The 14702-nt window shown below is 47.9% G+C and overlaps 1 protein-coding gene across 2 annotated transcripts in view; it reads right to left on the bottom strand.

Annotated features, from left to right (window-relative positions):
* Nucleotides 1–2247: 2247 nt before the first annotated feature.
* MFHAS1 (multifunctional ROCO family signaling regulator 1) overlaps nt 2248–14702 on the bottom strand; it is a 32728-nt gene continuing 20273 nt past the window's right edge. Inside the window, exons 2-4 of one of the 2 annotated variants that reach the window (XR_009968282.1) lie at nt 5952–6078; nt 4051–4480; nt 2248–2604 (exon numbers count right to left, since the gene is read on the bottom strand). Coding sequence is in view for 1 of the 2 variants with exons in the window: in XM_062637553.1 (XP_062493537.1) it covers nt 4477–4480; nt 5952–6078 (131 nt within the window). In the remaining variant the exon portion in view is untranslated. Of the gene's footprint in view, nt 2605–4049; nt 4481–5951; nt 6079–14702 lie in introns of those variants that run through there. The other variant, XM_062637553.1, reaches the window with a different exon arrangement.

The raw sequence follows: 14702 nt of genomic DNA on the forward strand, positions 1-14702 counted from the left end.
CACAAGCAAAGGGCCATCAGCCTGACTGCTCTCGCCTCTGAAGAATGAGGGAACCAAGCTTTGCAAGGAAACAAAGATGGTACCAGTGAGAACCACTGAGCTGGCCTCACAAACCCACACAACACCCTGAACACAGCAGGGAAAAAGCCATTGCCCAGAAATCACCTGCCTTGCTGGAGTGGGCAATGGTTCCTAGATATTAACTCAAACAAGGGGCTCCCTGCTCAGATCCACTCAATGCCAAATCTCTCGCTGATTTTGTGACTCATTTGCTAACAGTGCTCCTAACAAATTTTCCTAATGGATTTGGAAAACCCCAGATGTACAATGAGGCGCAGACCCTTCCAGAGGCAGGGCCCGAGGAGGCACTGGAAGAGCAAAATCAAATCAAAGAGCCAAACCTCCCCTTGAGATTGAGATCGCTTTTATTCTCAGTTGTTTTGGCGAGGATGTGTGGGCAAGTGCGGGTGTGGTGCATGTGCTTCTGGGCATGCATGTACGTGTGCGCAGAGTCCTGCCCAGTGATGTTGAGTATATGAATACCTGCAATTACAGTCCATGAACTGAGCCATGAAGCGCATGATGAGTGCTACATGGAGGCCCACTTGTGGCTTGCCTCTTCTTGTGCTTACTGCAGTGCAGCATCCCCATCTCCCTGCGCTGCGTTTCCAAGGATGCCAGCCCAAGATCCCATCCAAAGGGCGTGTGAGGAGCTGAACTCTGGGATCTGGCTCTGCAGAAGGGAGCTCGTGGGTTTTCATCTCACTTAGTGAGCTCCTAACACCATTTTCAGTTCCCTTTAACACAACTGTATCCAACTCCTCAGATGAAGGAGCCACTATTACAAACTTTACCTCAGAGGTACAAAGAGAAGAGGACAGGAACCTCATGTAAGCTCTGGTGCTACAGCACAGCCAAGCACATCTTGGGTTCCTGGGAAAGCAGCACCCACATACACTATTGAGTTTTCACAGCCACCGTGGAACTCCAGTATGGGGGATGCTGCAAGGGAGAAAACCCAAGCTTCCACAGCCCCCAGTCTTTTCCATCTGATTTGAGAGACCACAAGGCAGGTTAGATCCCAATCTGTTCTCTAGTTCTGTTTAAAAGCCGAGTCCCCCAAACTCAGAGCAGAGACAGAATACAGAAAGAACACAAAAGGAGACTAGTCAAATGCATCCTGACATTGCAGCAGGTTGGAAACAATCGTATTTCTCTGACCTCTTTGCCTTTAGCACAGTAAAAGCAAAGGTGTCCCATCACCCAGGACCCTCTGCAGTTGCCAGGGCCCTCCAAGTACCCTGGCAAGCCCTAAGATGAGCTAGATGGGCAACATCACCCTTTAGCTCCCTCTCACTCTACCTCAACAAGTTTGTGTGCTGCTTAGGGACATGCAGTTTCTCTCATTACACAGACCCAGCAGATGGCAAAGTTGTTATCCTGGGAGTTTCACTTGGACGGATGCAGGTTTGAATCCCAGGTTTTGCTTCAGGGCATAATACAAGATACTCCAGGACATGATCCAGCTGCTAAAAGTCCTGCAGTGCAAAGCAACTTGCCAGCTCTACTTCCAAACCTGTCTGCACCAGTTTCAGTAGGAAATCAACTGGTCAGCAAATAAAGGGTCTGGACACCAACAGGCAAAACCAGCACAATCCTCTTGAGTGATGTAGGCATCTAGTACCAGGAGATTCTTCTATTCCAGAGGGGTTAAATTCACTGTCAGCTCCACAGAGACAACTGATGCCCCAGTCCTTTCTGCCCTATTCATAACACACTGTCAGTAAAGGCTGCAGGGTGCTCTGCAGAGGCCTTAGCTGTTTCAGTTACAGTAACTCTCTGAGCAGGGACAAGAACAGGTATGTAATACAAGCTCTGAACTCAGGTATCTCTGCTTTTAGGGCACTGCCTTCAAGCCCTTTTTCCTTGTGGCTTGACTCCCAAAAAATGTGGCTTGACTCCCCAAAAAATGACACCCTTTAAAAAATTGAGGTCCTCATCCTTGGGTCTCAGGGATGTTAAGTGGGGTCTAAGAAGCAGGGGCTCAGCAAAGGGACACTGTGTGCAGAGGATTCCAGGATGCATCCTTAAAAGAGAGCGACAGTAAAATCAAAAAGACTCTCAGCCACTTGGCTTGGTTCTCCTGCACAGATCTCCCACCTGGCAGTTGCAAAGGGGAGATGTTTTTTAACTGCATAGAAAATTAAATGGCTTTTGCATATTAAAAAACCACAGATGAAAACACAGTTACACCAGTTACCAAACAGTGGGTGGATGAGTGATCACCATTTTATATTAGATAGACCCAGCTAGGTTGATTTGCCATGCTCCCGGCATTTCAGCTTCAGTGCCAACTTAGTGCCTGCACAGGCCAGGTACTGCCATGCTCCTGATGATGTGGCATGCCCTGGCAGGAGGGCTGTGGTCCCAAGGAGCAGGCTGCAAGACATCTGCTCTGTCCTCTCACTCCTTCAATGCTCACGCATCCCAGACCAGATGGGCGCACTGGGAAACAGGCCTCCGGCTGGAAAAGGATTCCAGTTTGTGGTTTCTTTACAACGTGGCTTCCACGCAACATCACAGCAACAGATCGCTAGTTTCTTCCTATGGAGAATGGAAAGAGAGAGGTGAGTAGCAGCAAAGAGAAGGCCACCCAGCACAGGAAGTGACAGCAGGGAATGCTCTAACACAAGTTCTGACTATAGCAGGGCCCTTTATGCCTCATAGGCAGCAAGACTCAGGGAGTGTCCTATCGCTATTCCTGACACCACTCGGAGATCTCACCCCACTTTCATCCCCTCCAGGTGCCACAGGCAATTTCTAGTCTCTAATTTATCTACAGTGATACAGAAGCGCAATCAGTCACTACTTCTCACTGACATAAGAAAGGCTTAAATGCCTATTGCCAGAGCTGGCAGATCAACAAATTAAGTCTGAGCCCAAGCTCTCCTCCTAGCTGGAATGATACCTGGAAAAAGACATGAACTGATGAAGCTGATAACTTTTATTTGGCAGTTTCCCCCAACAATGGTTTGATTTCCACAATCTCCTGGTAAATTCTGCCTTGCATTTCCCAGTGTTAAATTCTGCTAACAGGGTTATTTGCAGCCCTGCACACAAGACTGGTATGTGAAGGACCAGAAGGGGAATGTCACCTCTGCAATAGCAGCAAGTACTGGCAGGATGCATGTCACTGTCTTGCACTGGCCTGGCCAGCCTGCATCCAGGTGGGGACTGCCTTCTACCAGTATCACTCATCCCAGCTCTGCCATCACAGGACAAGAGTTTAAGTCCCTCATCTCTCAGACCTTCACCAGCAGCTGCTGAAGGGATTCTGGCTCTGGAAATGCCTGCCTCCTATTTGATTTACACTAAACCAGGTATTTGCATGGAGCAGGACGCATACAGCCCAGCTATAGGACACAAACTGACAGCAACATCTTAGAAACCCTCAAAACCACATGGTCCGGAGAGAAACCAGTGCTGTGGTACCAGTGCTCAACCTGCACTTTCCCAACCCTTCCCACATCTGGCCCAGAAAAGAATGGCCAATCAGGAAGCATGGCTGCCAGGGTCAGCCTAAGGGGATCAGGGCCAGTCTGTACAACACAGCCACATGCTGCTCCACCAGGTCTCCACACAAAGATGCCTGGGTAGCTCTACTAGGATCCAGACCTAGACTTCTACTGGTCTAGTGGCTGCTACATAAGGAGGGTGCCACAATGACAAATCTAAAGCATCCAAACATGGCAGACCATGAGCTTTTGGTGGCTATCAATAAGGAAGAAATGGCAGGTGGCAGGCACACAGTGACTGCCCTTCTTGTGTCCCTGTGTGATTACAACACATTCTTACCACCTCATGGCATAGTGTATGTGAACACACAAGGCAGGAAACATTTCCCAGCCTGCTTTTCCTCCTGCTTTGCCAGCTACTGCCCAAGCCTGTGTGTGGGACACAGCCAACCCTTTTGCAGTGCAGCAGCTTTAAAGGCTTCACAGCATCACCCCCCTCCCTGACAAAGCCTTGTCCAACTGCCACAAAACTCACTTGTCCAGGAACAAATCCAGGGAATCCTGCTACAGCTCATTTCAAGAGACTCTCCTGCAAGTAGGTCTGAATTAAATGGTACCAAGAACATTTTTACATTCATCATGAGATCCAAATGGGTTTTCAACATGTGATCAATGGGTCCACAGAATCCTATCCCCAGTGCTTTCCATCTGGCCAGTGGCCCTGTCATCTGCAGCAATCATTTTGCTTCATGCCTCGTTGTCATCCCAAACCTCCAGGTGACTGCGTCCACTCCAGCCATGAGGCCCCACCTGAGAGCTGCCCCTGCCCCACAGCATTTCAGAGTCCAAAGTCCCATCGATCCCCGTCAGCATGCAACTCCACAACTGGAGAGATGGGAGCACTGCAGAGCATCAGCCATGTTCTGCCCGGTGTAAAACCTTTGGCACCAGCACTGACGATTTATCTGGAAGATAAAGAAAACGTAATGTAGCACGAGCAGCAGGGTTCATGGTGCATGTGATAAATAATCTAAGACACACAATTTTCTCTAGGCTTCTAAATAGGGAGGGCAAGATCTTTACAAGTAACACAGGCCTTTTTGAGAACACAAGTTTCTTGCCAGCAGTGACTGCAAAACTGGGACACAGTTATTAGACACTGTGGAAGGTAGGCTGGAGAACAAGAGGACAATTGCACAGGCAAAGCCTGACAGCACAGTAGAACACAAATTGCAGCCCTGGGTTAGAAATGTGCTGGAACAAGTACACACATAGGAGGAGCAAATGAACAGACCACGGCAACTTGTGGCTCAGTATCAGGGCAGCAAACTTGCTTCCTGCCCAGGTGGGCACCTCCCCTTCACACACAGCTCAACAGCCCAGTATCACCGAAGCTATTCTCCAGCAGAATGAGCATATTTTGGGGTGAAAAGATACTGAACAGAGAGCAGCATCCAAACTACTTTCAGATACTGAAGGGAAAGTAACAGGCATTTACATGCAGCATAGTAACAGCCACCAGCAAGACACTTGGCTTGCTTCTCTAAGCTCCCTGCCAAATTCCCTTGTGGTACTCTGAGAAGAGCAGATCACGGCTGCACTTCTGTTCTGCAAGAAAAACCTACACATCAAGAAGCCAAGGCACTGTCTGGTTTTGTCAATGTTGTTCCATATTTGTTCCCACCACAACACAGCTCTGTTTTCCCAGCACATCCCTACTTTGTGGAGTGAAGCACATGCAGACTATTAATAGAGGAGGGCAGAGCTTCCGTCCAGAGAGACCTCACCAAGTTGGAGGACTGGGCCAACAAGTGCTGTGAAATTCAACCAGGATAAGTGCATAACCCTATACCTGGAACAAGGCAAGCCCATGCACCACCACAGCCTGGGATCCAGCTGGCTTTGGACGCAGTGGAGAACATGTTGACCATAAGCCAGCAGTGCATCTTTGTGACAATAAAAGCCAAGATGTAATAACGGAGCCTCAGATGGGACAGAAGGAAAAATGTTCAGTCACAGCAGCACAGTGTAATTCTGTAGTCCAGAGATGAGGTGGTACCTCCATCCTTGGCAGTCATCAGCCCTTGCCTATAACAAGGTCCCAAGCAACCTGACCCAGCTGTTAGGGTGGCCCTGCTTGGAGGAGGGTGAGCACAGAGACCTCCTGAGTTCCTGACCTAAACCTGCCCATGACTGTATTATCTCTTGATCTGCCCTGACCCTATGTGTGTCTCACATCAGCAACAACACAGCTGAGGGAACACTTTAACCCATTTCACTGTACCTCTTATCCTTTGAGCGGGCTGTCTATATCTACAGCAGTCCCCAGGCTGTGGGGCTGCTTGCTTCCAGGAAAAGTGCTTAGTGAGGGCATGTGTTATGTAGGCTTTCTGATGTCTACTGAGAGGGAAATGGGGGTCTGCTTTCAGGTCTCACTTGGAACAAGGGCTGATCACAGTAGGAGTGGGGGGGTAAACCAAGGCAACATTAACTCGCTCGCTGCCGTTCTTGGGACAGATGATCTCCGTCAGTCCCTCTGGTCTCGGCTGACTCAGCAGTTCTCCTGTGAATAGGGGAAAACAAGGAAAACATTTAAGCATCAGCAAGGCAGTTTTTGCAATTTTTGCCTTGACCATGCCCTTCCCCTCTGCATCACTAGGTAAACATCCATGACCAATGCAAGTGAGCACTTTAAGAAGGCTTACTGGTTCTTCAACCCAAGCAGGTCTCATCCACATAACCATGGTGAATGTCCTGATGATTACAGCTTGGAGACATGCTGCTCCACACAAAGGTAACATCTGCCATCGTTCCTGTCTCTGCTTTGAACAGCCGTACACAGACTTGAGAGCTCCTTAGGGAGATGGAGGTTTTAGGAGTAGGTGTTTTAATTAAGCTTTGGGGCAGACTGAACGCAAACTTCTGGATCCCATCTCCATGAAAGGGAAGAAGCTGAACTGCAGCATCAGCAGCAAATCAGGAGACAGATACAAGCCTTATTATGAACATCTGTATCCTACAGCTACCCACACCCACAAAGCTACCCAAAAAGCAGCTGCCTTCCAGTTCAAGCAGAACGATGTTACAAGGACCCTGCCAAGACCGCCTTCTTTGACATGGACCAGAAAGAAAACAGCTTGAAAGCACTGCTCAGAATGATTTTTGCATCAGTAACGCATTTCTCCTCTAAGAAACTCTAGGAGGGACCTCAAACTAGCCACAGACAAGCATGCTTGACCTTTTCTGAAGCTATTCTGTCCCTGAACAACCCTGGCCACTGCAGCTGTCCAGCCATTGCTCCTGTACTGTGTTTCTAAGCTGGAGCTAGCTAGATGCTGGAAAGGCCCTGCTGTTCTGCGATGGCTAGCCAGCTGCAGGGTGCCTCTCTTCACTATCAGAACAATACTCAGAAGCAGGTAAAAATACTCAAGAGGATTCCCTAATATCCCTCTCCTTGGGTGTCGCGGGACTGCCGCTGTGTCCTGTCAGGGCTCTGAGCCACCCTATACTCTGCTGAGCGCACAGATCCCAGCTCCCAGCCATCAGCTATTCCCTAATGGAGGCACTACCATATCGGTATTGAGTTAGTAGCAGAGGGGGGCTGTCGCACCGCATGGTATCCCCCTGCGAAATGCATGCCTTAGGTCAGCTGTTCAAGTGCCAAATTGGCAAGTTGTTGTCATTTCAGCTGTAACAGTTATTTTTCTCCTTCCTAGCAGCTGCTGCAGTAGTGTGTTTTGGCTTTAGTCTGAAAATAATGCTGATAACACACCAATGTTTTAGCTGTTGCTTAGTAATACTTACCCTGATTGAGGACTTTTCAGTCTCTCATGCTCTGTCTGTGAGGAGGGGCACGGGAAGCCAGGGGGAAGCAGAAACAGGACACCTGACCCAAACTAACCAAAGGGGTATTCCATACCACAGCACGTCATGCCCAGTATATAAACTGGGGGGAGTTACCCAGAAGGCCCAGATCACTGCTCGGGTTGGGCGGGGTATCAGTCAACGGGTGGTGAGCAATTGTATTCTCTCCCCTTTAACATTTCCCTTAGTAGTAGTAGTAGTAGTTTTATATTATACTTTAGTTATTGGAAGGAGAAAAATAAATGTTACAGCTGAATCCAGGACACAGCTCCCCAATGCTGGCACCCTTGCAGCATGTAGTCCCAGCCAAGACGTAGCTCAGCACAGTGAGAGGGAATAGCCAGGTGCAGAGATGTGCCCAGCTCCAAGGAACACTTCCCCAACAGCTTGATCAGAGCAACTCAAGTTTCCTCCTGGCTCCACTCCACACGACTGGCCCCAGCCAGGCAGATTCCCCAGCCATCAACATACCATGTCTTCAGAGTAGCGTAGCCCAGCCACAGCAGAGACACCCAACAGCACCATCACTTGATATCAGTCTGGCAGGTAGGGTCTGCTCTCAAAGGCAAATATGGGATGGCATCATCCATGTCCAGCAAGGGCACAGTTTTTCTAAGTGTGCCCATATTGATGCCAAACAGACCTATCTGAGGTGGAGGCACCAGGCCACAACTGGCTTGTGCCAGCTAGATCAGTGATTTCCTCTACAAAGGCAGGCCAGTTGTAAGCAGGCTGCAGTCACTGGTTAACACAAAAACTCTATACCCATCCACCAAGCAGCGACTGTGAACTATCCCCACTTTCACTAAAACAGTCAAGACAGATGGTCCTTAGACTTCCATAGTTCAAAATGTACTTGCAGTAAATTCCCCTGATGTTAAACAAACATCAGAAAACATCTTCCTATGTCCAGCTGTCAATGCCATGCACCCCAGGGAAACAAGTAAAGAAATCACACTTTGAAGTACTGCCCAGCCTGTGCACCAATAGCACAACAATCAGTCCCACCATTCCTGAAGCCTCCCAGATGCTGCTTCCCTCCTCTCCTCCTCACTGTTTCTCTTCACACTTTCATGAAAAAGCAGATCTAAATCCCTTTGGTTTCTCCAAAGCAAGAACACATCACTTGGTACCATGAAAGCAGAGGGGAGGGCTTGGCAGGGAACACACACAGTTCCTCTGAGAGATACCTCACCTCGCGGGCCAGTCATTCCAGTTCACCCTCATGGTCTGCATCTGAATTCATATTTGGTTTGAATACCTACCCTCGTCTTACACCCACACTCAAACCTGAAGCAGCAGAGCAGCTTTAAAGCCATGCAGACACGTCCCCCAAAACAGAAGAATCGTGACGGTATTTGCAATTCAAAGTTAAATTTGCAAGGCAGCGTCCTCAATTACGTGAGCTGTCACATACTGAAAGCAGCATTGCACACCAGCAAGCACGTACACCACAGGGCTCCGTGGCCCAGTGATTCCCAGGTTTCCAACCCCAGGTTAACTTCCAAACTGCAGTATTGCTAATAGTACTGAAAACATCTGCTGTGAAAGATGAGTCATAAAATCAGTGCAACATTATGTGCTTTAAAGACAAGGCTAATATCCATTAGATCTTAAACAGGAGGAGCGCAGTAGACTGGTCTCTGCTTGAGCATTCCCTTTTTCATTCCCATTTTCACCATCCCACTTCAGGAATCCTTTGATGGAGATTTCTCAAGCAGAGGAGATTGCTGCAGGCTTAAATAGATGCCTGATTTGCAGGCAAACCCCTTCCCACTCCTCTTCAGTCAACCCTACTTCTCTTCATGTCATGGCGTTACTGTCCCCTCTAGGTTGCCCCTGGGATAAAACTCACCTCCCTCTGTCCCCACTCCCATTTCCAGAGCAGCTGACATATACGCTGCTCCCCAGAAGAAAGACTTTTCCTGCAGTTATTCCGTGAGACAGATCATGCTCCAAGTGGGAAGAAGGTGACCTGTACATCTTTCCTATTCCTCCTTCTCCCAGCTAAGGGATGTCCCACTGCTTTCCCCCATAGCATTCTCATCCCCTTGTCTTTACAAATTGCTCATCTCTGCTGCACAAACTCATCACAGTACTAAACCAGGCATATCTAAATCATACTTCAAATCACTGCTAAATAATAGCCAATGCAAATTCCATTGCAATATGCAGTCTTCAAAGTGTAGCAAACTAACATTCAGATACTGCCTGGATGCAACTCTCAGAGCCCAGAGTCTCTTGGAGGTTCCAAAACCCTCACATTTCTATTTAGAAATTATTCAAACCACAGAAGATTAAAAACATAAGTCTTGAGGGCTCTGGCAGGGAGAGAAAAAGGAGATCAAACAAAATATTTCACTGATACAAAAGAAAAATCAAGTGCTTGGCATGCGGTGGTGTTTGCCTGGTTTAACTGTTAAGTTTAAACGTAGCTGGAGCAGCCCATGTCTGCAGCACTTGTTCTGCCCCATGTACAGACTAGCCAGGCTGTATTTTGATTGCACATTCCTTCACGAGCATGTCACAAATTTTACTGGAAACCTCAGTTCTGCCTGCCCCCTCTGAAAGGCTGCCCTGCAATAGCACATACAAGCCATGAAGCTTATCCTAGTCTTGACGTGGCCTCTTAATGCTAGTTCTTTAAAGACTAACACAGCTGAGCCTTTGAACAATCCCATCTTCCGGGAAACAAATCTCCACCACTAAGGCTATTCAGCTGATATAGGAGCCTAGCCCTACTTGCAAAGGCACTTTAATGCTGGGTTCTTACTAAGGTTTGATTTTTAAATGCATCTAAGTCCCAGTTCCAATAACAGCAGAGAGGCACACACCAAGCCTGGTTAAAAGCACCTGCCAACAGACAGCAGATGCTTTAGAAGATGCTCCTTTGCTGCCTCCACATTTACGATGGCACAAATGGTGTAGAGGACTTCCATCTGTCCAGTGGCCACCCTCCTGGCGTTTTTGCTCAGAATCAGGTCTCTACAACTGTGTAAAATGTGCTGTACAGAAAGCTAAGGCTGAGACCAAGACCCTGTAATGGAACTACCATGGCTGGGCTGCAGCATTACCTGGTTTGTAAACTCCCTCAGGCAGATGGGCTGAGCAAGTCATGCTGTCCACACCATGTGAGAGAAACTGCTACATGTCAGCGGTCACTGGCAAAGGTAGGAACAAACCTTCAGGCATGCCCGAAGCTCTACATGAAGGACCTGTTTCCTCGCAGCATTAGCCAGCTCACCCGAAGCAGGTATTTCTATGTCAGCAAGATGTTCTTTGCTGCCACTGTTTTATTCCAGAACAGATACAGGCATGGCCTACTTTGAGCCTCTTGTGTTGAGTTCCCAGACCAGGCCAACGGCCACAAGGATAACTGCAAGTGCCAGACGGAGCTCAACCACATACTGGCATTCAGTGCACAAGGAAGACACTTGTGATGCCATATATGCCCAGGAATACAGAAAAGCATCAGTGTACAATTTCTGCTCAAGCACAGTTAGGGACATTATTCCTTCTGTCTGTGATTTACTGTGATTTGGAGAGGGATGCCTCCCTCAGAGCTCATGCCAGCGATCAGACCCATGCGTGCTGCAAAGCACACTTCACTGGCCTTTAGGGAATACCCGTGAAATGCCATATACCCATGACAAATCAGAGAGTAAGGAAGGAGGCTGACAGCAAGAAAAGTGAGTACTTGCAGGAGTGTTCGGTTACTCCATGCTGGCAGCCAGACAAGGCCAGCCTCTTTAGCTGCCTAAAAGAGAGAAGGGTTTTGCACACAAAGACGAAAATCCCACCCGGACCATTTGCCTCCTTCACACAGTTCCCACTGCTGTGGCTTTGCTAAGTGGCACAAGGTCCCCTGTTCATGTGTCAACAATGCGCAGCAAGGGCACAGGGTTAAGAGATTCTGTTCTGGTCTGGCCTGGCCCTACCATGCCATCTCCTCTCTTCAGTGTTCCAGAAGAACACATTTACACAGTATCAGCCTGATGGTGCTTCTCATTTTCATTTATGTCATTTTCATGCTGTCATGTGTCAGGATATGGGCTCCCCTGGGACCAGCAGCAAGCAGTGGATGAACAGGACCCCAACACTGTCTCTCCATGGTGCTGCTTCTCCCTCTTCAGTCTGCTTGGGGGCAGCCAAACCCAAGCTCTTCCTACATCCTGCCCTACCTCAGTACTGACCAACCCACCCACCCCATCCCACACCCCAGAGCTGCTACAACCATGTACCCACTATTTCTGCAGCCCCACTGCTCATTTGCTCCTACTCCAGTCTCTACTCACTCTTCCTCCTTGTTGAGGGCATTCAGATACCAACCATTGCAGGTGGGGCTGGCAGGAGATAGACTTTACATCTCAACTGCTTCTCTGTCAAGCCTCCTCTGACTAATCCTTGCTTGTGACATCTCTCAGCACAGCAACTCAGCAGTCATGCCTTCAGGGAAGTAGAGAACAAAACACTTCAACACTGCCTTCGTACCAAAGGCATGTGTCCCATGCTTGGTTTCCAACAGCAGTCAGAAAGCAGGGCTCACAAGAGAGCCCCAGGACACCCCTCTGCTTTGCATGCAGAGAGATTAGGGTTGAAGAAGCTACAGCTCCTCTGCCTGCTGTTAGCTGCTTGGAGGTTCAATAGCTGGAGCACTTACACAGTTAGATCAAACCTGTCACAGAGGCAGGGTGAGTTGAACAGCCACATGCACATATTTCCCCCTCTGCTGTAAGCACAGGTAACGTCCTCATACGCTGGGACTTTGCAGCCAGCTCTACAGTAGACAAGAAATCTGCCAGGAGTCTTGGCAGGATGATGGTGTCTCACACCAAGCCTGCTTCTATACCATGCCACTTAAATCTTGTCTTCACAACTCCTTCATTTCATCCAAGCAGAGTGGCTTCCTGCAAATGTTGCTGTGCTTAATGCACAAGCTTATACCCAAGCACTGCACACAGAAAACACTGTTCTGTATTCGTATGAATATTTAATATGCCCCTTGCAGCACTGCCTGGATGTCACGCACAAACATATTCCCCAGAAAGTCAGAACTCTGCATTCTGCTTGATTTACTTCTGGAGTCCTTAGTGACCTTATCTACCTGGTCTACTTGAGACAGACGGCTGGATAAGACCTGCAAGTTAGGACTTAATTTTCTTCCCACTGGAGGCTATTCTGCCTGCAATCACAACAAAAATAAGGAATCAGAATACAGAGACATCACAAAAGGGAGCAGAACAGGGTGAAATCCACCTTATTCATAAAAGTTTCATGAGCCTCCCACTGCAGTCGTGGTTGAAGAAGCTTAAAACTAGCAAACAAATTAGCAGGAAAAATCCCAGCCTGTCAAAGTGCCCCAGTGAGAGAGATCACTGTAGAAAAAAAAACCAACAATTCTGGATTTCTGCTGAAAAGAGTGTTGATAGTAGAGAGATGTTTTAGTTACTGCTGAGCAGTGCTTACTCAGAGTCAAGGGAGGGAGCGAGTGAGTGGCTGTATGGTGCCTAATTGCTGGTAGGGGTTAAACACCACCACATTCTGCCTCTCCAGCCAGCAAGCACCTCATCTCACAGCTCTGGCTGTGGACATGTATATAGCTCACCTTGATTATTTTCTCCAGCTGGCTGCACTGGAAAATATTTTCCCAAGGGCCTTAATTCATGCCAGCTGACAGCAACATGAAACAACCTCCATGGTGGATCTCGGGAAACGGGCAGGAGTGCATTTCAGCTTGGAGCTGACAGGTCTAGGTCAAGCTTCAAGACCTAGAGCCACAGTTCCCCAGGCCAGGAACCCCAGACCCTCTGCAGCAGCTGCGCTCTGGTGAGCTCAAGCCCAGGCAGCTTTCCCTACAGCAGAGATCACTATGCACTTTACCTCCTACCCATGGAGCCACCAGGCTAATTTCCAACTTGGAAAACCTTTATCCCAAAACATTTGTTAATTATCTTTTTCTCAGGCACACAGAAGTTGATTATAGTTAGAACTGGAATGCAATTAAAAGCCAAACAAAAAAACCCACACATTCCCCAAACCCCATAATTTGGTACTTCCTATCTCCATAGTCACAAACCAGAATTAAGAGAGCAGTAGGAAACCATCAAGACTGCCTCAAAGTAACTCCAGGAGCAGTCATGAAGGCTTGAGCTTTTCTTTCTTCTTCTGACAGTATGAAATAAACAGCTTGGAGAAATAAAGGACGGTTGACAGCTATCTTATTCCTAAACCAGTACAGGTAACTGATCTAGCATCAGTGTGGCTACATAACACATGCGACATCTCTCTCCTCTTTCTGCAATTTATGAAATACTGAGCACAGAGAGCATCTATGACAGGTTATACTGACACCTCAGTAAGAGACTTGCCATGAGGAGAGAGGCTGTGACTTTTGACATGACTGCCCACTCCAAAAAGATGAAGGGATAGCGAACATGATGCCATTTCTCCACTCCGTCCCATCAAACTCATTCTATTTCAAATAGTATTTCAGCTTCTTCTCTACCTGCTCTGTTGGGCATTCCATCCTTATCCCTGTGCAATGGGGAAGGTGCAAGCCACCTCCACCCATGAGTGACCAGAGCAGACACTGGAGAAAGGAAGTAACATAAGGGGACAAGTAAACAGCACAGCATAAAGGCTCAGTAAAATGAGAGAGGGGACTGAGCAAAAGTTGAAATAGAAAACAAAGCATCCTCCAAATTGCTGAATATTTTGCTGCCCTTATAATATCTTGAACTGGCAGGTTGCAATACAGCACTTTCAGATGACTGCAATACAAAGCCATGAAAAATTGATTTGCCTCATTAACATTTTAGGACCTCATGAGATGGAACAAAATTGACTGTCAGGGAATTTTAAGGGAGAGTCATGGTGTAATGAGCTCAGTGTGAATTATCCTCATCCCAGAATAGAAACTGAGTAACCAAGCCCAGAATCTACCTTTCAGTTATTTTTAATTCTACCCCTTCAGCCATATCTGCCATAAGTACTTTCTCATTCTGCCAAAGCAAGCCATCAGCTGGAGAGAAAGCTGCAGCCAGCCCCACCCTGTCCTCACTCAGTAACAGCAAGGCAGGTCTGCATGCAAAGCATCACCTAGACACTAAACACTACCAGCTGCAGCCCATCCAAACAATCCCCACCAGCTGAGAGCCCACCCTTCCAAACAGTCATTCCAAAGCTATTCCACCTCCATCACAGATGAGATGCTGTGTTTCTCTCATCCAAATGATTAACATGCTGCAGGTCCCACTAAAGGGAGAAAACAGAGAGTTTAAAAGCATTCTCAAAGCCATTACTGTAATAGACAAAGTTAAGAGG

Source organism: Pezoporus occidentalis, unplaced genomic scaffold, assembly GCF_034315485.1.
Source record: "Pezoporus occidentalis ecotype Australia unplaced genomic scaffold, CSIRO_AGI_Poc_V1 ctg53, whole genome shotgun sequence".
Taxonomy (NCBI): domain Eukaryota; kingdom Metazoa; phylum Chordata; class Aves; order Psittaciformes; family Psittacidae; genus Pezoporus; species Pezoporus occidentalis.